Genomic DNA, 23226 nt, shown 5'->3' with positions numbered 1-23226 from the left:
AATAGTTAAGTGGATCTGGTTTCCCGATTGACTGCTGGTCAGAAGGTCGTAAAAGAGGATTGCATGACCCTGGGGCACTACAACTGAATAGAATAGAGTTGGAAGGGACCTTGGGAGATCTTCTAGTCCAACCCGCAGCTTAGGCAGGAAGCCCTACACCACTTCAGACAAATGGCTGTCCAACATCTTAAAAACTTCCAGTGTTGGAGCATTCACAACTTCTGGAGGCAAGTTGTTCCACTGGTTAATTGTTCTCACTGTCAGGAAATTTCTCCATAGTCCTAACTTGCTTCTCTCCTTGATTAGTTTTCACCCATTGCTTCTTGTCCTGCCCTAAGGAGCCTTGGAGAATAGTTTGACTCCCTCTTCTTTGGGGCAGCCCCTGAGATATTGCAACTCTGCTATCATGTCTCCCCTGGTCCTTCTTTTCATTAAACTAGACATACCCAGTTCCTGCAACTCTCATAAATATAAGTCAGTAGCCAAGCATTTCAATTTCAATCATGTGACCTCAGGGATACTGCAACAATCGTAAGTGTGAAAAATGAGTGTAAGTCACTTTTTCAGTGCCCTTGTAACTGAATGGTCACAAACGATTGTAAGTCAAGGACTAGCAATAGCAATAGCTCTTGGACTTATATGAAAGTAAAGGTTCCCCTCACACATATGTGCTAGCTGTTCCTGACTCTAGGGGCTGTTGCTCACCTCCGTTTCAAAGCCGAAGAGCCAGTGCTGTCCGAAGACGTCTCCGTGGTCATGTGGCCGGCATGACTCAACGCCAAAGGCGCATGGAAGGTTGTTACCTTCCCACCAAAGATGGTCCCTATTTTTCTACTTGTATTTTTACAGGCTTTCTAACTGCTAGGTTGGCAGAAGCTGGAACAAGTAATGGGAGCTCACTCCGTTACACAGCACTAGGGATTCGAACAAGCTCAGCATTTTAGCAACTGAGCCACTGTGTCATATTCGTCTGTGTGTGTGTGTGTGTGTGTGTGTGTGTGTGTGCGCTTATCCTTGGGATTTGAACTTGGGCTGCTTACATATTAGGCAGTTGTATTAACCTGGTTTAGAGGTTATATATAAAACAATTAACCAGTGGAACAGCTTGCCTCCAGAAATCATGGCTACTCCATCACTGGATGTTTTCAAGAAGAGTCTGGACAGTTGAGATTGTGTAGGTTTTCCTCGTTGAGCAGAGGGGTTGGACTAGAAGACCCCCAAGGTTCCTTCCAGGTCTATCCTCATATTCTAGAATATAAGGTAAATATTCTGTTGCCCTCTTCAAGGTCAGAATACATAATGTTTTGAGCACCATGTAATTGAAGAACTATAAATAGATTTGATCCAGGTTTGCCTGATCAATAAAGCATTATCTTCACTTTACTCTGTCTCATGCCAGACCTTTCTCCACTTTTTGGGAGAAAAGAGATGTACCACCAAGAGTTGCTGTTCTGCGTACTGGTTTATCCAAAAGGCACAAAAAATGTAAACGTTGAAACGCAGGTCACAACCACAACAGCTTATGCTTTCAAATCACTTATGCTCTTCTCTTTGGATCTATCTGTTTTAGGAAAAATTTCAACAGTAGGGTTTTTTCTTTCTCCACCTGTGTGGGAGAGCAAAAAAAGGTACTGAAGGCCAGTTGGTTGCGGCCCAACAGCCACCTAAAATCGGGCCTTCATTCCCTTTTTTCCTTTCTAACACGCTGGGTTCTGCTTACATCTTTTTCTGCTTCCTTCAGCTCTGCTTCCTTCTCCTTCACTCTCATGACAAACATCTGCCTCATTTCCTCTTCTTTCTTCTGTAGTTCACCCAGAAATTCATTTCTCTTGGCTTCGTAGGTTTCTTGCAGGCTTGTTTCCAACACGATTGGAAGCGTTGAAAAGGAAGAGGGAAGGAAGTAAGGAAGAAGTAAAAAAAAAAAAGAGACAACCTTTAACACCAGGAAGGGATTCTTATGAAAGACTCTAAAGTGATAAAATTATAAATAAATAAAATTCCTATGAAAAAAAGAGGAACACAGCCAGTTTTTTGTTCTCCAAGATAGTCATAGGGGGGGAGGGGGAATGGGTTCCACCACAAAACCGCGCTCGACTAAACTGCGCCCGACTAAACCGCGTCGCTGACGTCCAACAGGGCAACAACAGCGCAGAGACAGAAGCACGCTGTAAACCCTAAACCTAAAATTAACCCCTAAACCTAACCCCCGTAAATCTAATCCTAAACCTAACCCTAACCCTTAACCTAACCCTAAACCTAACCCTAACCCTTAACCTAACCCTAAACCTAACCCTTACCTTAACTTGAATCGGCTTGCTTTCAAAGCGCTATTTAAAGCGCCCTTCTTTCTCCGCACTGGCTGTTGTCGCCCTATTGATGACGCCAGCGACACGGTTTAATCGGGCGCAGTTTAGTCGAGCGCGGTTTTGACGGGTCACGGGGGGAATGGAAGTATAGGCAGTCTTCAAGCTACAACGATAATGCAGCCTGCCCATCAAGGCCGTAACTAATGATGGTTGTAAAAGTAGGTCACTATAAAATAGGGTGGGTCATTTAAGTTCTTTGTGCTGCTAATCTAGTATTACATAAGCTAGTTTGGTGTAGTAGTTAAGACATGACCCACCCTATTTTATAGTGTTTTTTTGCAGCAGTTATTGAGGAAACATGGTGGTCGTACAGGGGCTGTTGTGGTTGTTAAATGAACTTTGCAGTTATTAACCAGGGATGGGATTGAAAAATGTTAGCAACGGGTTCTCTGCCCAGTTGCTGGGTGGGCGTGGCCATGGTGGGAGTGGCCTACACGGCCTCCTGCACCACAGCAAGTGGGGGGCATTTTCCCCCTCCCCAGGCTCCTTTCTTTGAGCCTCCAGGAGGGCGGAAATGGCCTCCCCCAGGCCCCGGAATCTGGAAACAGGCCCATTTTCGGACTTCCGGTAGGCCCGTTTTTCCCCCTCCCAAGGCTCCAGAGACAACAAATCAGTGCGGCGAAACAGATTCAAAATCAGTGCCCAATTTTGCCTGAACCGGTGCGAACCGGCTGAATCCCACTTAACCAATGATTCACTCTAGGCAGTTGAGCACCCAATGTGTGGCCATGGCGGGAAGGGCACTGACCACTGGAACTTCAAATTCAGATCAAAAGTACTCCTGCCCCCAAGTAGGGTCTCTCAGGACTACAAATAGTTGCTAAGCAACCGGTCATAAGCTGAACTCTACTTATAGTCAATATTTATATATATATATATATATATATATATATATATATATATATATATATATATACACATACATACACACACACACACACACACACATACACACACAAACACAAACACAACAACAACAACCCTGTGAGGTGGGTTGGGCTGAGAGAGAGGGACTGGTCCTAACTCAGCCAGTTGGGTTTCATGCCTAAGGCGGGACTAGATCTCACAGTCTCCTGGTGATTGGCCCAAATTCACCCAGCTGGGTTTCATGCCTAAGGCGGGACTAGAACTCACTGTCTCCTGGTGATTGGCCCAAATTCACCCAGCTGGGTTTCATGCCTAAGGCGGGACTAGAACTCACTGTCTTCTGGTGATTGGCCCAAATTCACCCAGCTGGGTTTCATACCTAAGGCGGGACTAGAACTCACTGTCCTTCTAGTGATTGGCTCAAATTTACCCAGCTGGGTTTCATGCCTAAGGCGGGACTAGAACTCACTGTCTTCTGGTGATTGGCCCAAATTCACCCAGCTGAGTTTCATGCCTAAGGTGGGACTAGAACTCACTGTCTTCTGGTGATTGGCCCAAAGTCACCCAGCTGGGTTTCATGCCTAAGGCGGGACTAGAACTCACTGTCCTTCTAGTGATTGGCTCAAATTTACCCAGCTGGGTTTCATGCCTAAGGTGGGACTAGAACTCACTGTCTCCTGGTGATTGGCCCAAATTCACCCAGCTGGGTTTCATGCCTAAGGCGGGACTAGAACTCACTGTCCTCCTGGTGATTGGCCCAAAGTCACCCAGCTGGCTTTCATGCCTAAAGCAGGATTAGAACTCACCATATCCTAGTTTCCAGCCTGGTGTCTTAACTACTATACCAAACTAGCTTATGTAATACTAGATTAGCAGCACAGAGAACTTAAATGCCTAATTTATTACCTAGATTTATTTCAGTAAACCTACAATCTGCATTTGGGGCCTTCACAAATTCCTCCAAAGATTGCAGTGATTGTTAATGTGGCAGGAAGGGAAAAATAATAAACTAGTTAATATACGAATAAATAAATAAAGTTTTGTCCTGGCCTTGTTCTCTTAACTGGAAGGCATCTCTCAACATGCCATTTAGAAGCCAAATTTAACTCTTGGCATGAAAAAGCTGTTTTTTCCCTCCCAGACAAACCGCGACCGAAATCAACTTGTTTTTAATTCAAATAAAAACAGCATTGGGCGATTCCTTAAAAACCTGGTGTAGAGGAAGGGAGGTGGATGAACTCATGTATATTATGTCAAAATTAAATAAAATTAATACGTGTGAATTTCTATCTTTTATCTTCACCTTACCCAGTTGCCATTTGCGTAACGAGTCTAATTTATGGGCTTATTCTCCTAAATAAGTACAATAGCTGTTAAAAGAGCTGCTCCCCATTTTAATTGGAGTAATTTGAATTCCAGTCCTGGATTATAAATCTTGATTGGTTCCCTTAAATACCCACTTTCATTTCAGTGAACCTGTTATCATTTTGCACAGCGCATAATGGTAAAGGTTCCTCTCGCACATATGCGCTAGTCGTTCCTGTCTCTAGAGGGCGGTGCTCATCTCCGTTTCAAAGCCGAAGAGCCAGCACTGTCCAAAGACGTCTCCGTGGCCATGTGGCCGGCATGACTAAACACCAAAGGCGCACGGAACGCTGTTATCTTCCCACCAAAGGTGGTCCCTATTTTTCTACTTGCGTTTTTTACGTGCTTTCGAACTGCTAGGTTGGCAGAAGCTGGGACACGTAACGGGAGCTCACTCCGTTACGCAGCTCTAGGGATTCGAACTGCCGACATTTCTGATCAACAAGCTCAGCATCTTAGCCACATAGACACAGCCAATTTAAGGGAAGAAGGAATTGGTATCTGAAGATACCCAATTATCTGAATGATTGGAGAAATACGAAACACTGTGCATGTACATCTAATTGGAATCATGCCATTGTATCTGGTGCTGTATGTCAGCCATTGAATCCAAGGGAATGGCATAGATATTCCTTTGTCCAATTAAACAACATTACATAGTTTATTGTGTGGGAACTGTTGGGGGGGGGGAAATATGCTCATAAGAATCTGATTAAACATGGGCTGATACAGTGGCAGGGAAACAGGAACCAGGGTTTGGCTCCAGACCAGATCCATTAAATAGGACTTGGCAAGCTGTAATGAGGAATTGCTTCACCGCATGGTTAAGGAGAAAGAAAACAAGACAAAGGGGGTGGTGAAAGGGAATGCAGAATCATCTGTCACTTGGCAAAATTACCCAGGTTTTGTTTTGATAGAGCAAACCAATAAAGTATCTTGTTCAAGTGGATGGTAGACTATATTTTAAATGAATATTCATTTTTAACAGCCATAATTCCTTCCTTCCTTCCCTCCCATATTCTTCATACCTTTCTCCTTACTTCCTTCCCTCCCATATTCTTCCTGCGTTTCTCTTTTCCTTCCTTTCAATATTCTTCCTTCCTTTCTCTTTCCTGTCTCCTTCCTTCTTTCCCATGTTCTTCATCCCTTTCTCCTTCCTTCTTTCCCTCCCATATTCTTCCTGCCTTTTTCTTTCCCTTCCTTCTTTCCCTTCCCAAGCAATCCTGCTCCACAGTGTTTAGAGTCCCTTTCTTAGCAGTTTACAGAGTCAGTCCTCATTTTACCAATCTCGGAAGGATGGAAGGCTGAGTCAACCTCGAGCCAGGGAGACTTGAACTTCTGGCAGTGGGCAGAGTCAGCCTGCAACACTGCATTCGAACCACTGCACCACCATGGCTCCTGAGCCCAATGAGGGCAGTTGGGTATACAGGGAGATATTGCAAGAAGCAAAAATCTAAAATACTGTGTAGGATGATTTGTATTTTCTTAGCTGCTAGCTTGGATTGGCCCTGAAATCCTTACAGGAGAAGATTTTCTGCACTTGCTCCCAGCAACATACCAAACTTCTTTGGAAGTTTGTTTGGAAGCTTGCCTGCTCCTCACCTACCTGAATGGTTTGCTGTCGGGATCTGTGTCTTTAAATCCCATCTCTTCCAGTTTGCACCGGCGGTAGAGCTCGTAATGTCGGCTGTGAGTCTGCTCTCTCAGGTCTTCCATGTTTACTCTGATGAGCATTTCGCGCAACTTTACAAAATCACAGTGGTTTTCATTTTCAACTATTTTAAAAAAATAATAAACATGGGAAATGTAGATCAAGGATATGGCGGAAACCCAATTTTCCCTTTTTTCCCCCTTAACACAAAAACCTATTTTTCATTTTTTTTTAAAAAAAAATTCAAACCAGGATTTATTGCCCTTATATCTCCATAATTATATGAGTGGTGCGGTGGCCTAGAGGTGGAGTTCTCGCCTCACAATCAGGAGGCTGTAAGTTCGATCCTAGGTAGAGTCAGATATTTATCTCTCTGGGCACAAGGAGAATATAGTATCTGCTGAATAAAACTCCGCACTGGCAACAGGAAGGGCATCTGGCCAATAAACTCTCAGCTCTATTCAATTGCGGAGACTCTACCCCACAAGGGATTATGGGATCATTAAAAATAGATGAGGATGATATCTCCAAAAGATTTTTCCAAGACCTTAAATTATTTGATTTCCATTATTCTAGTAATCAACAGTTAGATAGATAGATAGATAAATTTATTTATAGGCCGCCCTTTTCCGTGAGGGGACTCAGGGCGGCTTACAACGTATAGGGAAGGGAGTACACACAATGACATATAAAACAGTACGTAATTAAAAATAGAAGCAACATTCATCATTCGGGAGGGGACGGATTATAATCTTTAACCCCAGGCCTGACGGGATAGCCAGATCTTGAGGGCTGTGCGGAAGGTCTGGAGGGTGGTGAGGGTACGAATCTCCACGGGGAGATCGTTCCAAAGGGTCGGAGCTACTACTGAAAAGGCTCTTCTCCACGTAGTCGCCAGTCGACACTGACTGGCGGATGGAACTCGGAGGAGGCCTAATCTGGAGGTGCAAAAGTCCTTTTGCTTTATATTGAGTTGACTTAAGAATATTCTGAGAATTCATAATGAGCTAGATTGATTGCTCCATCTCCTCTGTGATTCAGAAATATATTTACTATATTTGTGTCCACTGTGATTAATGTGCTAAATTTATATTCATCTTAATTAATAGCACTTTTATTAGCCATACAGGCAAAATAATCTAATTGCAATCTCATTAGAAACCCCATGTGCTGAAATCTAAAAGGACACATTTTCTTGGTGTGCATTCGATACAATTCTCCAGATCTCAGTCACAACCTTTACGTCTGTTGTTTTGCTTTCATGCTGATTCAAGAAATTGCTTGCACAGCTGCCACCTGCCAATCGTGATTTTTTTTTTAAAAAAAATTGAACCATTGGTAAAAACGTATAAAGATTTATTTCGTCCCCATCAACATACCTTGGACCACTCCCCATGGATATTGTCTAGCTTTGGCCATTTTATTGCCAATCTTCACTTCTTCGGTGCTGCCAACCACGGCAAATGGGAGATGGACCTGCAATTAGGATGACATAAGATAGGTCAGGTATTCCCCAAAGCCAGCCTGAATTAGAGCAAAACCCACTCCCTTCCAGCACGGATAATGTTACCCAGTTGGGTGATGAAATGTTTGCAAGGAAACAACCAAGTTCAGAGAGCACCAAGGGCCCCATGGTGATTATGGAACGGTGCCCTCATTGCTAGGGCTGATCACCTGGGGCTGGAGTGACAGGTTCTGTGCCACTCTTGACCGATGCCACCGGTCCCTGGAAGGAATCCAACTCAGTTCTGAAGAGCCAAGCTACTCCACCAGGAATAGAATAGATTTAAGATTAAGATTTAAGATTTAGTTTATTTGTATGCCGCCCTTCTCCGAGAGGGACTCAGGGCGGCGAACAACTCAAAGGGAGACAAAGGGAACATAAAACACAATACACGTGATTAAAATAAACAAGAATCATACAACCATACAAGTCGAGAGGGGAGGGGAACTCATAAACCCCAGGCCTGCCGGCACAGCCAGGTTTTGACGGCTTTCCGGAAGGCCTGGAGAGAGGTGAGGGTCCGAATCTCCGCGGGGAGTTCGTTCCAAAGGGCCGGAGCTGCCACAGAGAAGGCCCTCCCCCGGGTAGTAGCCAGGTGGCATTGGCTGGTGGACGGAACCCGGAGGAGGCCGACCCTGTGTGATCTAACGGGTCTTTGGGAGGTAATTGGCAGCAGGCGGTCTCTCAAGTTTCAATAGAACAGAATAATAGAACAATAGAATAGAATAAGAGTAGAATGGAATAATGGAATGGAATAGAATAGAATAGAATAATAGAGTAGAACAGAATAGTAGAGTAGCCCGGCAAAGGTCCTCACTGAGTGACTCCGGTCTCACTCAGTGGCCAGGGCAGCGTGCCGCCCCAGAGGGCTTGTGGCAGTCCAGGTTCTTGCAGGAGGAGGCTGTGCGCGGTACAGGAAGGCAAAATTCATCGGGTCCAAATATTATTGCCTTTTAATCCTTTGTGGTTTGCTGGAGATCCAGAATGGTGAACCTTCCAGTGAGTGGATTGAGTCGATAACTGGGGTCTTCCTGGTGGCCAAGGGGCGTAACCCAAAGAGCTTATCTGACTCCATCCAATCAATGAGAGGACAAGGTCAACCCAATCTGGATTCTCCTCCTCCCTCACTATGGAGAATGGAGTAATGGAATGGAATAGAATAATAGAGTAGAATAGTAAAGTAGAGTAGAATAATAGAATAGAATAAAACAATAGAATAGAATAGAAATAGTATAGCGTAGAATAAGATATAGACTAGAATGATAGAATAGTAGAGTAGAGTGGAGTGGAATAGAACAGAATTTTTTATTGGCCAGGTGTGATTAGACACACAAGGAATTTGTCTTTGATGCATATGCTCTCAGTGTACATAAAGAAAAATAAAATAGAATACATTCATCAAGAATCATAAGATACAACACTTAGTGATAGTCATAAGGCACAAATAATAGGAAACAATATCAGTATAAATCGTAAGGATACAAGCAACAAAGTTACAGTCCTGCAGTCGTAAGTGGGAGTAGATGGGTGATAGGAACAATGAGAAGATTATTAGTAATAGTAATGCAGCCTTAGTGAATACTTTTGATAGTTTGAGGGAATCGTTCAGCAGAGTGATGGCATGTGGGGAAAAACTGTTCTTATGTCTAGTCCCCTGAGATCCGGACCCTCCCCACTCTCTTGGCCTTCCGCAAGTCTATTAAGACCTGGCTGTTTCGGCAGGCCTGGGGCGGCTGATCTTTGATTGATCTCCAGCCCCACTAAAATTGAGTGCATGTTGTGTTTTTAATTTGCTTTGTCTTGTATTTTAAATTCTTTTAATATTTTTAAATTGTTTTTATGTAAGCCGCCCGGAGTCCTTCGGGATTGGGCGGCATACAAATCCATTAAAACCTTAAACCTTAAAACCTTAAACCTTAGTTGTCTTGGTGTGCAGTGCTCTATGGGGCCTTTTGAGGGTAGGAGTTGAGACAATTTATGTCCAGGATGCGAGGGGTCTGTAGATATTTTCACAGCCCTCTTTTTGACTCATGCAGTGTACAGGTCCTCAATGGAAGGCAGGTTGGTAGTAATTGTTTTTTCTGCAGTTCTGATTATCCTCTGAAGTTTGTGTCTGTCTTGTTGGGTTGCAGAACCAAACACTTCCAACCAAACATTACCCCGAGATTCAGTCTCCTTTTCTGCCCACTCCTACATCCAGAATTTAGTTTTGGACCTTTAGAGACTCTCTAAATCCAGGTGAGATTAAGAGGGGACCATGCTCATCTCCATTTCTTAGCCAAGGGAGCCAACATTGTCTGAAGATATTTCCGTGGTCATGTGGCCAGCATGACTAAACGCCGAAGCACATGGGACAACGTTACCTTCCCACCAAAGTGGCACCGATTTATCTACTGACATTCACATACTTTTGAACTGCCAGGTGGGCAGGGGCTGGGGCAAGGAACGGGGGTTCATCCCATTGTGCAGTGTCAGCTTTCCAACTGAGAAGCTCAGCGTCTTTAACTGCTGAGCCATCACACACACACAGACCCCTGGTTAAAGTGGGTATAGGACAGTCCAAAGTTATTTGCCTGGGGCAGACAATCTTAATAGCTGGGCCATCACTGGAAGTTTTAAAGAAGAGATCAGGCAACGATTTGTCTGAAATGGCATAGGGTCTCACCTGCTTGAGCAGGAGGTTGGACTAGAAGGGGCTGCCACAAAGAAGTGGGAGTCAAAACCATTCTCCAAAGCAACTGAAGGCAGGGCAAGAAGCAATGGATGGAAACTAATCAAGGAGAGAAGCAACTTAGGACTAAGAAGAAACTTCCTGACATCTAGAACAATTAATCAGTGGAACAACTTGCCTCCAGAAGTTGTGAATGCTCCACTTTAAGAAGATATTGAATAACAATTTGTCTGAAATGATATAGAGTCTCCTGCCTGAGCAGGGGGTTGGACTAGAAGACCTCCAAGGTCCCTTCCACCTCTGTCTATTCTATTCTATTCTATTCTTCCTCCAAGGCCTTTTCATCTCTCTTATTCGGTAGAAAAATCTCACTTTTACTTCAAAACATTCCTTTTAAAGGTTCAAAGTACCAGCCCCACGTTTTGAGGCAGCTGTTTATTATTATTTTGGAAATGAAAGGGGGCATTCTGCAACCTCATGAATGGCCTCTAGACTTGAAAGCGTGGCGTTCTGAATTTGAAGCCGTTCAACATTTCGCACCACCACGCAGAGCAAACATGGTGGCCCTGTGTTCTCCTGCCAAAAACAGTTCAACTTTAAGAAAGAGCTGGGGTGGAGGAAAAGCCAACATTCGGGACACAGTGCTGGCTTTTTGGGGTGGGTGGGTGGGTTTAAAGCCTCTCTGGAATACAGCTGTAGTCGTTGAAGAGGGTGGGTATCAGTGACAGCAGGCTTGGCATCAAAACATCTTCTTTTCCAGGAGTTCATTACAACCCTAATTGCATTACGCAACGATATCTGGAGAGAGTTAATTACAGCACACGCCACCCCGTAGCATGGAAAATAGCAAAGAAGAGCAGAGCATGAGAATGAAAAATAGCCCGAGGTTCCTTTCAACCAGCCACGATCAAACGCTTCCAATCTATCTCTGCTTGTCTAAAATGACTGCTGACATTTTTAAGAAGTGGATTCTCAAGGCAGTGAGACACGATGCTTTGCATTGTTCTGTGCTTCAAGTGAGAATAACGTCTTTTCTAAGAATATCCGAATTAAGATCTATGACATAAATCATAACTCGACCCAAAGGAATTCTGTCACTTCTCTTGGTTATGCACTATTGTGGCCACAGAGCTGGCAGAAGATTTGGACAGTGAGGAGGTCGGGGAGGAACATGGGCCAGTCCTGGAGTCTGGGGAAGGCTCTGATGAGGACTCTGTGTCGGAGGCAGAGAGGGGGCCAGAGCCGTCTGACAGTTATCAGCTGTCTTCGGAATCAGACATCAGTGAGGCAGACGAACAACTGGAGCCTGTTCCCAGAGTGCACATGCACAGAGTTGCCAGATGAAAGGAATAGCTAAAGAACAGGGGTTGACTTGAGAGTAAGGCCACAGGTGGACGATGAATGGCCCCTCCCAGAGGAAACAAAAGAGGAGCGAAGGGGGAGTGGAGTTTGCAGGAGACAATCAGTTCACTTAATTGGTTCGCGACTCTCTGAGGCTCTTTGCCAAGTTTTGCAGATATCAGCCTGGCAGCTCTCCAAGCCAGATAAGGTCTGTGACCATAAATCCTCCCTTAAAAGACTTTGCTGGATGTGAATGAGCAGAATTCACAGTCAATTAACAAAAGGACTTTTTGTTGAGACAAGGAGTTTGCTTCAGGCTCTTGGGAAGCCTCGGTCAGAACATGCATCCTTCATTCCATGAAACTTTCACATAGTCGTAAATTATCATGGGAAAACTTCGACTCAACTTTATAAACAGCAAAAAAAAAAAAAAAAGCTGCTTCCTCTGCTCTCCTTCAAAATAACCCAAGTGATATCTGTCCTCCCCGAAAAGGAATAGTGATGAAAATTACACTTTTAAATAAGTTCAGAGAGCTCATTGCTTGCTCTTCTATGCTTTGGGAACACGCTTGTTCAATTTAAACTCTGACAGTCTATAATACAAGTGAGTGTTGACATTTGCTAGGAAGTCAAGTTATGGTGAATTGAAGGAAGTCAAGGCTTGGCTCAAACCACACCCTATTTTATAGCCCTCTGCTAAAAGAGGAAGGAAAAGAGGATGTAATAAAAAGCGGCAGAGACTGTCTGCCTTCCAAGGTTCTCAAACCAGATAGACAATGCAATATTTAAAGGAGAATTCACAGATTAGCAATCAGAGGAAGTTGCATATAAATAGTTGTCCAGGCTCTTCTTAAAAACTTCCAGTGTTGGAGCATTTACAACTTCTGGAGGCAAAATTGTTCCACTGATTAACTGTCAGGAAATGTCTCCTTACTTCTAAGTTGCTTCTCTCCTTGATTAATTTCCACCTGTTGCTTCTTGTCCTGCTTCAGGTGCTTTGAAGACAGAGAGGAGAAAAGGAAGGGAGGGAGGGAGGGAAGGAGGAATAGAACGAAGAAGCAACAGATAAAGGGAAAAACACCTGCATTATTCTTCTTCTCAGTAATAAATACTCTATATTAAGCACACTATTTGCCAAAAGTCACAGCTCTGCCATAAAAGCAGGAACACTAGAAATTGTAAGCAGATATAAGTTGCAGAAAGGGACACTGAGCTTGTTGATCAGAAAGGTCGGCAGTTCGGTGGTTCGAATCCCAGGCACCACGTAACGGAGTGAGCTCCCGATACTTGTCCCAGCTTCAGCCAACCTAGCAGTTCGAAAGCATGTAAAAATGCAAGTATAAAAAAATAGGAACCACCTTTGGTGGGAAGGGAACCGCGTTCCGTGACCTTTCAGCGTTTAGCCATGCCGGCCACATGACCACGGAGACGTCTTCGGACAGTGCTGGCTCTTCAGCTTTGAAACGGAGATGAGTACCGCCCCCTAGAGTCAGGAACGACTAGCACATATGTGCCAGGGGAACTTTGACCTTATAAGTTGCACAAGAAAAGATTGAAGGCAAACGGGGTACAGGAAGAACAAGAAGAACATCATGGCTTCCAAATTTAAGGGGGTGGTAGGGACAAAACTCAGCAGCCCTTTTCCATGTGGCTATTGATAAAAATAGGATTGCCAACATGATTGCCAACATCTGATGACGGATATGGCACAAGAAGAAGGAGGAGGAGGAGGAAGAGAAGAAGAAGAAGAAGAAGAAGAAGAAGAAGAAGAAGAAGAAGAAGAAGAAGAAGAAGAAGAAGAAGTAGTAGTAGTAGTAGTAGTAGTAGTAGTAGTAGTAGTAGTAGTAGTAGTAGTAATAGTTGCAGTTTGTATGTCATATAACTGAAAATGCCAAAGATTTAAAACCTTTCGGAGAATTCTTGCAAATGTCAGAGGGAAAGGTTAAAGTTTGCATGGCTCAGATTGCATTTTTATTTATTCATTGTTTGATATTTTATCTGTCTGAAGATAACATTACAGAAAAGAGAGAGACAGCCAGTCTTCGGGTTTAGATTACTAATGCACATAATTTGGGAGGGGCCTGGGTGGGACTCCACTTGCATAAGCTGCTTGCAAAAATAATAAAGGCGGGAGACAAATAAGTAAATAAAACGTGGAAGGACCTCCCCAATGATACATCCCGCACCACACCAGGCCTCCACCACTGTCTATTTTTTAACTCACAACTTCAACATGTTGTTCGCTTGCATATTGAAATAGAACTGCCTCTGGGGAACCACTCTGCCTTTTAAAGAGGTTTCATTTTGGTTGTACTTTTCTTTACATTACAGTTTTCTGAAAACGGTTTCATTGCATCTATTATTCTTTATGAGAATAATGGCCTTCTTTGGCAAGATGACATAATTTAATTAGCAAGGTTTTTGAAAACACCCAGAAGGCCAGATCTGGACCAAAGCCACTGTTTTGTTTTTTTAAGCATGCAATTAATTCCTTGCTGAAGTTTCAAAATATACACACATTCATTCATTCATATTCTCTCTCTGTGTGTCTCTGTCTCTCTCTGTCTCTCTCTTTATCTGTGTCTCTCTCTCTCTCATTCTATCTCTGTCTCTCTCTGTGTCTGTCTCTCTGTCTGTCTGTCTCTCTCATTCTCTCTCTCTGTCTGTCTGTCTCTATCACTGTATCTCTGTCTGTCTCTCTGTGTCTGTCTTCCTGTCACTCTGTGTCTCTCTCTGTCACTCTATCTCTGTGTCTGTCTCTCTGTCACTCTGTCTCTCTGACTGTCTCTCTCTCACACTGTCTCTCTTCTCTCTCTGTGTCTCTCTTCTCTCTCTGTGTGTGTATCTGTCTGTCTGTCTTTCCATCTGTCTCTCTCTCTCTCTCTCTCTCATTCTATCTCTCTCTGTCTGTCTCTCTCTCTCTCTGTGTCACTGTATCTCTGTCTGTCTTCCTCTATCACTCTCTGTGTCTCTCTCACTCTCTCTGTCACTCTATCTCTGTCTGTCTGTCTCTGTGTCTGTATCTGTCACTCTGTCTCTGACTGTCTCTCTCTCTGTCTCTCTTCTGTGTGTGTGTGTGTGTGTGTCTGTCTCTGTCTCTTTGTATTTGTGTATCTCTCTTTCTGTCTCTCTCTCTCTGTGTATCTGTCTGTCTCTGTCTCTTTCTCTCTCTGTGTCTCTCTCTCATTGTCTGTCTCTGTCTCTCTCACACACACCCACACACCTCAAAGCCCAATCTGGTTTACAATTAATTTCCTCCATTTCTTAAGCTTCAACCCAAAACCTCAAAACCACCCTGGAGGGTTGGGAATTTACAGTAAACAACACCTGAACCTCTGCCCAAAGAAGAAGGGACAACTCCAGCCTCACCCAAGGAAGCCATAAAATATATATTTGGGATTCTTCCCCCTTCCGGGATACATGATACATTTTGAAGTGGAGCCCGAAAGGCAGAGGAAGTGACATTTGCGTCTTTCCATCTCTGGAGAGCCTTCCACAGGTGCTGTTTTCCATTCTGCGGTTTTTCAATTCTGACCCGGTTTCCATTTTGAGCACATTGGCAGCCGCGTCGATTTTCAGAAGCTGGGTTGAGAACTGGGCATATGGGTGGGATGAGACTTTGCAAAGCCCACGATCCGTGGGATGGTTGCAACTGATATTTTTGTGGTCTTCTTTCCTGCTCTCATCTGCCTGGGAAAGTACCATATTCTTCGGAGTATAAGACACATCTTTTTCCCTCAAAAAAGAGGCTGAAAATCTGGGTGTGTCTTATACACTGAATATAGCATTTTTGGCCTCTTTTGGCCCTATGCATGCTTCTTTTTTGACCAAAAGGGCCAGTTTTTGCAAAAAACGGGCCGTTTTTGGGAGGCCTGCAAAGTGCAAAAAACTTTTTTTTTATTTGCCTCTTCAAAATCTTATAATCTGAAAAACACACCCATTTTCGTGAAAAACGGTCCATGTTTTGCTCGTTTTTGCCCCCCCCCCCAGCTGCAGCCCCGTTCGGCCATGCGCGAGTAAAGGCCCCTGCCCCTCCTGCTCCCCCCCCACTTTCCAGGCAATCAACCCAGAAAGGTTGGGGAACTCTGCCCTAAAAGGCCAAAGCTCTCCTCCACTTTGATATCTTCACAGTCAGTTCTAAATCTGTTTCTTGCACAGTGGTGGGTTGCTAATCCCGTTCCAACTGGTTCGTCCTCGTGCACGCGCGCAGTTCACGCATGCATCGTAGTGCCTGCGCGATGCTCCAGTTGCTTGCGGAGAATCGCGCAGGTGCTGTATGTGCCATCCAGCTGCTCGCGGAGAATCGCGTGGAAGCACAGAAGCCTTCAAAGACTGGTAAGGAGCGCGGGCGGGCGGGTGGGCCCTTCGCCGTTCCCAGAAGTTACTTACTTCCGGGTTCGCCGACCAACCGGTTCGCGGGGACCGCCGCGAACCGGTTGAAACCCATCCCTGTTCTTGTAGCTGTTGCATTTAGTTTGGCCTTCTTTACATTTAAAGCTTATTCCCAATTTTTTCACTCTGCTCCTCGAGTTTACACACACAGATGGAATGTGTATAATTCAAGATGTATGGGCTTCCGAAGCATATAAAAACATAACAATGCAGCCATTTATCCCAAGGCGCATTTGGAAGATGAAAAGAAAGTTAAGACTTACGCTCATTGTGGCGTTAATCTCAGCTACTGTTTCCTCGTCAGTTGGAAACTGGTAAATCTGGACTCCGTTGCTCACCAACTCGCTCATGATTTTGCTTTTGAATTTATGCAACTCGTTCTTGGCAATGGTGTCCGCCTTGGCTATTATCGGGATGATATTCACCTGCAAGGAAGGACAATTATGTTGCGTCAGTTCCTGGTGAGGGCAGAAGAGGAAAAAAGCTACTCTGGTGAGCAGGTAAAAAAAAATACAGGTAGTTCTCAATTAACGACTGTAATTGAGTCCCGAATGATGGTTGTAAGTTATGCTAATCATTAAGCAGGTCATCCTGTGACGAATACTATTTTTTTTAATACTGGTCATTAAGCGAATCGCCATGGTTATTGCTCTTGGCTTCCCAAGAGCATGAAGTAAACCCCTCGTCCCGACAAAAACCCCTTTTATTAATTTACTGTGAATTCTGTTCATTCACATCCAAAGTCTTTCAAGGGAGAATTTACGGTCACAGACCTTATCTGGCTTGGAGAGCTGCCAGGCCGATATCTGCAAAACTTGGTAAGGAGTCTCAAGAGAGTCACAAACATTAAAAGGACTAATTGTCTCCTGCAAACTCCACTCCCCTTTTGCTCCTCTTTAATTCCCTCTGGGAGGGGCCATTCATCATCCACCTGTGGCCTTACTCCCAAGTCGACCTCTGTTCTTTAGCTGTTCTTTTCTTCTGGCAGCTCTGTGCATGCACACACTGGGAACAGGCTCCAGCTGTTCTTCTGCCTCACTGATGTCTAACTCTGAAGGCAGCTGATAACTGGCATACGACTCTGGCCCCCTCTCTGCCTCCGACACAGAGTCTTCCCCATACTCCAGGACTGGCCCATGTTCTTCCCCAACCTCCTCATTGTCCGAATCTGCTGCCAGCTCTGCTGGCTGTTGGCGGGCCACAGCAATACCACTTCACAGAGCTCTACAGCCCTCTCTAAGCAGTTTACAGAGTCAGCGTATTGCCCCCAATAATTTGAGTCCTCAGTTTACCCACCTCGGAACGATGGAAGGCTCAGTCAACCTTGAGCGGTGACAATTAAACTGCTGGCAGCCAGCAGCCAGCAGAATTAGCCTGCAACACTACATTCTAACCACTGTGCCACCACGCCTCGTGTAAGTCGAAGGCTCCCTGTAGTAAGATTTATGGAGGCTTGAAAATAATCACTTTTATTAAGCTACCTGGATCATGTTGCCCACTTGAAGTAGACATAACTGATAGCTCCATTCGTGCTAAGTTATATTGGACAACTGAGGTGCCTTGGAGAATAGTTTGACTCCCTCTTCTTTCTGGCAACCCCTGAGATATTGGAAGACTGCTATCATGTCTCCCCTAGTCCTTCTTTTCATTAAACTAGACATACACAGTTCCTGCAACCATTTTTCATATGTTTTAGTCTTTGTTGCTTTTCTCTGCGCTCTTTCTAGAGTCTCCACATCTTTTCTACATCGTGGCGACCAAAACTGAATGCAGTATTCCAAGTGTGGCCTCACCAAGGCCTTATAAAGTGGTATTAACACTTCACGTGATCTTGATTCTACCCCTCTGTTTATGCAGCCTAGAATTGTGTTGGCTTTTTTGGCAGCTGCTGCACACAGCTGGCTCCTATTTAAATGGTTGTCCACTAGGACTCCAAGATCCCTCTCGCAGTTACTACTATTGAAATTTCCAGCCCCATCCGAGGTTACGACAGTTGCTGTATTTTAAATTGTTTGTCTTTTTATTTTTACTTTGTACCCCCTCCCTTTCAGATTGTTAGCCGCCCTGAGTCTTCCGGGAATAGGGCGGCATACAAACTAAATACAACCTTAAACCTTAAGGTACCACCTATACTGTTCCTGTGCATTTCATTTTTCTTGCCTAAATGTAGTACCTTACTCTTTTCAAGATCTTCCTCCTTTAATATTATGCTCCAATATTTGTCAAAGAACTTACATGCTGGCTTTTGACCGAACTGCACAGCAGATCCTTTTAATGAATCAAATCTCTCTTTTACTCTAGGTTACCATCCAAGATACATGCCTTATTTTATTGTGAGTTGTAGTCTCTTGTTTGAGGGGAAGTAATTCGCCTACATTTTAAAAGGGCAAACGTCACACTAGGAAACTAAATCTACCAGTGGCAGCGATGCCTCTGTATAAATCTATGGCAGAATTGCATTTCAGATCTCAAGGGGGAAAAAATGCCATGCAGCTGAAAAAAGTACAAAAAGCGGCTACCAAATTAAGAGTTTGCGGATTTCTTGCTTAAAAAAAGAATGTTAGCAAAGGAAAACATGGTAGCGATATTTACTCTGAAATCATGCAGGGCATGGAAAGTTGGCCAGGAAAGATTTATCGTGCTATATTATAAAACTTGGGATCGGCACCAAAAGCAATTATGGGATGACTCAGGATTTCTTTCTTTACGTATCCAATATCCAAGTTGGAATTTTGCCGCCGCTGGGTGTGGCGATGACCACTAGGGTTAGATGATTTTAGTGGGCAAGGGGACAAATTCATGCAGGGGTAGGAAGGAGGGAGGGAAGGAGGGAGGGAAGTAAGGAGGGAAGGAAGGAGAGAAGGAGAGAAGAAAGTAGGGAAGGAAGGAGGGAAGGAAGGAGAGAAGGAGAGAAGAAAGGAGGGAAGGAAGGAGGGAATGTAGGAGAGAAGGAAAGGGGGAAGGAAGGAGGAAAGAAAGGGGGAAAGGAAGGAGACAAGGAGAAAAGAAAGGAGGGAAGGAAGGAAGGAAGGAGGGAAGGAAGGAGAGAAGGAGGGAAGGGGAAGGAGGGAGGGAAGGAAGGAGGGAAGGAAGGGGAGTAGGAGAGAAGAAACGAGGGAAGGAAAGAGGGAGGGAGGGAAGAAGAAGTAGGACCGTTGTAAGATAAGATGGATCTATGGGAGGTTAAGAAAGCAATCTTCAAGTATATTGTCAACTGTAGGGGAAAATTGTTATAAATACATATTATTAATAACAGTTATGAGATCATATAATTGTGAATGTATATATGAAATTGATAAAATAAAAAAAATAAAAAAAAAATTCATGCAGGATGGGATTATCAACTGCTGATCGGTTAAACCGGTTGATTAAATTTGTATACTTCCAGACTCTTAATGGCTCTGGATGGCTCACAAGTAATATCACCGGGGGGGGGGGGGGACGACACCAATAAAACAATCCTAAACACTAAAAATAAGGAATAAAAGATATTAAAAACATCAGAAAAGAATTCACATCTTCCTTGTAGGGAGGAGCTAGACCCATCTAAGCCAAGAAACTGAGCAGTTACTAATTTTAGAGGTTGTACGGCATATTAATTCAAGAACTTCCTTGTCGAAAGATCTGACACTTTCCTATCCTGTTTTTGAGTTTCCTTATTATTATAGCTATCTGATTATTGTATACTAAATAGACTAGATTGGCATTAGGCTAAACCTCATGACTTCTGCTAGAGCAGGGGTGTCAAACTCAATTTCATTGAGGGACGCATCAGGGTTGTGTTTGACCTGGGCGTGGCATGGCTAGGGTGGGCGTGGCAAGCTCTATGTTACTTGTGTTGGGGGCGCCTGTGATGTCCCGAGTGGGCTGCCACAGAAAACAGGCTCCTGAGCTCTGTTTTCTTCTGCAACGGCCTCCTGCAACCCTCTGCCAGCAAAAACGGAGCTTGGGAACAGTGGTGAGACTTGAATAACAAACCCGTTCTCTGGCTGGGTAGGCATGGCTGGTTGGCCATGTGAATGGGTGGGTGACATCACTCATCACACCTAGCCCTGCCTTCTGGCCACTTGCCTCAAAGTCAGAGGTAGAATTTGGCCGGTTAGGGCTAATCCCACTTACTGGCTGGCCCCGCCCATTTTTCAGCCTTTTTGTTTGGCCATTTTTTGGCTATTTTCAGGCCATTTTGGGAGTGTTTTTCAGGCCAACTGCAGGCTGACTTTTGGGCCATTTTCAGGCTGTTTTTCTGGCCAAAAAAACAGCCCCCAAAGCCCCCCAAGAGTCCATTTTTGGCCCAAAAATGGCCCCCAAACCAGCCTGAAATTGGCCAAAAAGAGGCAATTTTTGAACCAAAAATGGTCCAGAAAACAGACCGAAAAATGTGGGGGCAGGGCCAGCCAGTGGTGGGATTTTCTGGTTCGCTGAACTGTGCAGAATCGTAAATACCAGTTCACCTGAACTGGTGTGAACTGGCGACAGCCCACCTCTGCTTGGGCTGCCTGTGGCCCGCACGAGCTCCGTTCTCGGCTGCAACGGTCTTCTGCAACCTTTTGTCAGCAAAAATAGACCTCAGGAGAGCTGCACACGGCCTTCCAAAGCTCTGTTTTCACTGCCAGAGGCACTGCAGGCCAGTCCTTCGCTGTTTCCAGGCTGGCCCCATGGGCCAGATCTAAGCACTGGGCCTTGAGTTTGACCCTCCTGCGCTAGAGTCTTATGTTCTTAATTTATTCGCATCAATTACCTATTTAGTTCATAGTCAACCTGTCAAATTTGGATGATGCAATTTGCATTATTAAAATGAACTAGGATCCTATCAGACACACCTTCAATTTTTTTAGCACTTTTCAGAAAAAATGAGAAGTCTGAAAAATAGTTTCATCTAAAAATTCCAATGATGGCAGCCAACAAAATCAGATCCATTCGTTTGCATTTCAGAGCAAAGGCAGTCCTCGACTTATGACAGTTCATTTAGTGACCGTTCAAAGATACAACGGTGCTGGGGAAAAAATGACATGGCCGTTGCAGCACCCCCATGGTCATGTGATCAAAATTCAGATGCTTAGCAACCGATTCATACTTATGACCGTCGCTGTGTCCCAAGGTCATGTGATCCACTTTTATGGCCTTCTGACAAGCAATGTCAATGGGGAAGCCAGATTCACTTAGCAACCGTGTTACCAACTTAACAGCAGCAGTGATTCGCTTAACAAATGCAGCAAGAAAGGTAAATAATATGGGGGCAAGACTCTGTTAACCAATGTCTCGCTTAGCAACAGAAATTTTGGGCTCACTTGTGGCCGCAAGTTAAGGACCATGTATATAGAAGGGAGCTGCAGACAAAGTAGAGTAAGACAATTACCTATTTCCTCTCTCTATAGCATAGGCTTTATACAGGAAATATTATATGCCTTATAAACTATTAGCAACTATTTTAAAGGAAGGAGATAAGAATCGCTGTGAAAGTGAATTCCAAGAATTGTTCAACTGCATCAAAGATCATGTGCTAAGATTAAATTTATTTCACAAAGCATAGGAAATACTAATCACATCTTGCCTGTGTTTGCACATCAGAAGTCAACCAGAAAAGTTTCCACTTTGTTTCTTATAACCACTCCAGAGGGGGCTCTGGACACAACTGAGATTTTGTGCAAGCTTGTTGAACTAATTACTAAATCCAAACAAGGAAAACACACACACACACACACAAACACACACACACAAAGTTTTTGGCAAGCTGCTTATCTCATAAAGTAATTTCCAAATATAATCAACACGTACTTGCTGGGAAATTGAAGGCATTATTACAATTTGGCAGTACATAATTTTGGAATCTGTGTTGCTTTTCCAAATTAAACATGGGATGTTTTGCCTCCCAGAGTCACTTGTTTGAGATGGGCAGCTATACAAATCGAATAAATAAATAAATGATATATACAGGTGGTCCTCAACTTACAACCGCAATCGAGCCGAAAATTTATGTTCAGTGAGAAATCTGTTAAGTGAGTTTTGCCCATGTTTGTTCTGATCTAGGCTTCACCAAATCAGGAAACAGACTCCTTGACCCAACCAAACGCCTCTTTATTCAGCTAATGTGAATTCCTCTCATTCACATCCAGCAAAGTCCCGGCAAACAGTCTTTCAAGGGTGAATTGACAACCACCGACCTTATCAGGCTTGGAGAGCTGCCAGGCCGATATCTTCCAAACAATACAATACAATACAATACAATAGCAGAGTTGGAAGGGACCTTGGAGGTCTTCTAGTCCAATCCTCTGCCTAGGTAGGAAACCCTATAGCGTTTCAGAAAATGTCCTGCCCTCAGGTGCTTTGGAGAATAGCTTGACTCCCTCTTCTTTGTGGCAGCCCCTGAGATATTGGAAGGCTGCTATCCTGTCTCCCCTGGTCCTTCTTTCTATTAAACTAGACATACCCAGTTCCTGCAACCATTCTTCATATGTTTTGGTCTCCAGTCCCCTAATCATCTTTCTTGCTCTTCTCAGCACTCTTTCTAGAGTCTCCACATATTTTCTACATCGTGGCAACCAAAACTGAATGCAGTATTCCAAGTGTGGCTTTATCAAGGCCTTATAAAGTGGTATTAACCCTTCACTCGATCTTGATTCTATCCCTCTGTTGATGCAGCCTAGAACTGTGTTGCCTTTTTTGGCAGCTGCTGCACACAGCTGGTTCATATTTAAATGGTTGTCCAGTAAGACTCCAAGATCCCTCTCACAGTTACTAAACACAACATTATACAGGAAAATAATTGGCAAGGAGTCTCTGAGAGTCACAAACAAAGCTTCACATTAATTAATCGAACTCATTGCCTCAAGGCTGGTTGCCACCGGCATTACTGCTGGTTCGGCGCACAAATGGAAGCCAAAAATGGGGGGGGGATGGCGCATGTACAGAGGGTCAGGGCGTGCATGGCGGATCATGCACACTGCATTTTGGATGCGTGTGCACTGCTGCATGTTTGCACACTTTTGGCATGTGATAAAAAAGATTAGCCATCACTGCCTTAAGATGTGTGGAATCTCAGACTCTTCCTCACCTTCCGAGTTCCATCCTA

At 44.1% G+C, this 23226-nt stretch overlaps 1 protein-coding gene across 1 annotated transcript in view; it reads right to left on the bottom strand.

The window, feature by feature from the left end:
* SEPTIN11 (septin 11) overlaps nt 1-23226 on the bottom strand; it is a 116786-nt gene that overhangs the window by 20411 nt on the left and 73149 nt on the right. The window contains exons 5-8 of the mRNA XM_032224549.1: nt 16421-16582; nt 7629-7725; nt 6205-6373; nt 1721-1853 (exon numbers count right to left, since the gene is read on the bottom strand). Coding sequence (XP_032080440.1) covers nt 1721-1853; nt 6205-6373; nt 7629-7725; nt 16421-16582 — 561 coding nt within the window. The remainder of the gene's footprint in view (nt 1-1720; nt 1854-6204; nt 6374-7628; nt 7726-16420; nt 16583-23226) is intronic.

The sequence above is a fragment of the Thamnophis elegans genome, chromosome 9 (assembly GCF_009769535.1).
Source record: "Thamnophis elegans isolate rThaEle1 chromosome 9, rThaEle1.pri, whole genome shotgun sequence".
Lineage (NCBI taxonomy): Eukaryota > Metazoa > Chordata > Lepidosauria > Squamata > Colubridae > Thamnophis > Thamnophis elegans.
Note: the sequence above shows the minus strand (reverse complement) of the source record. Positions and strands in the feature narration are given on the sequence as shown.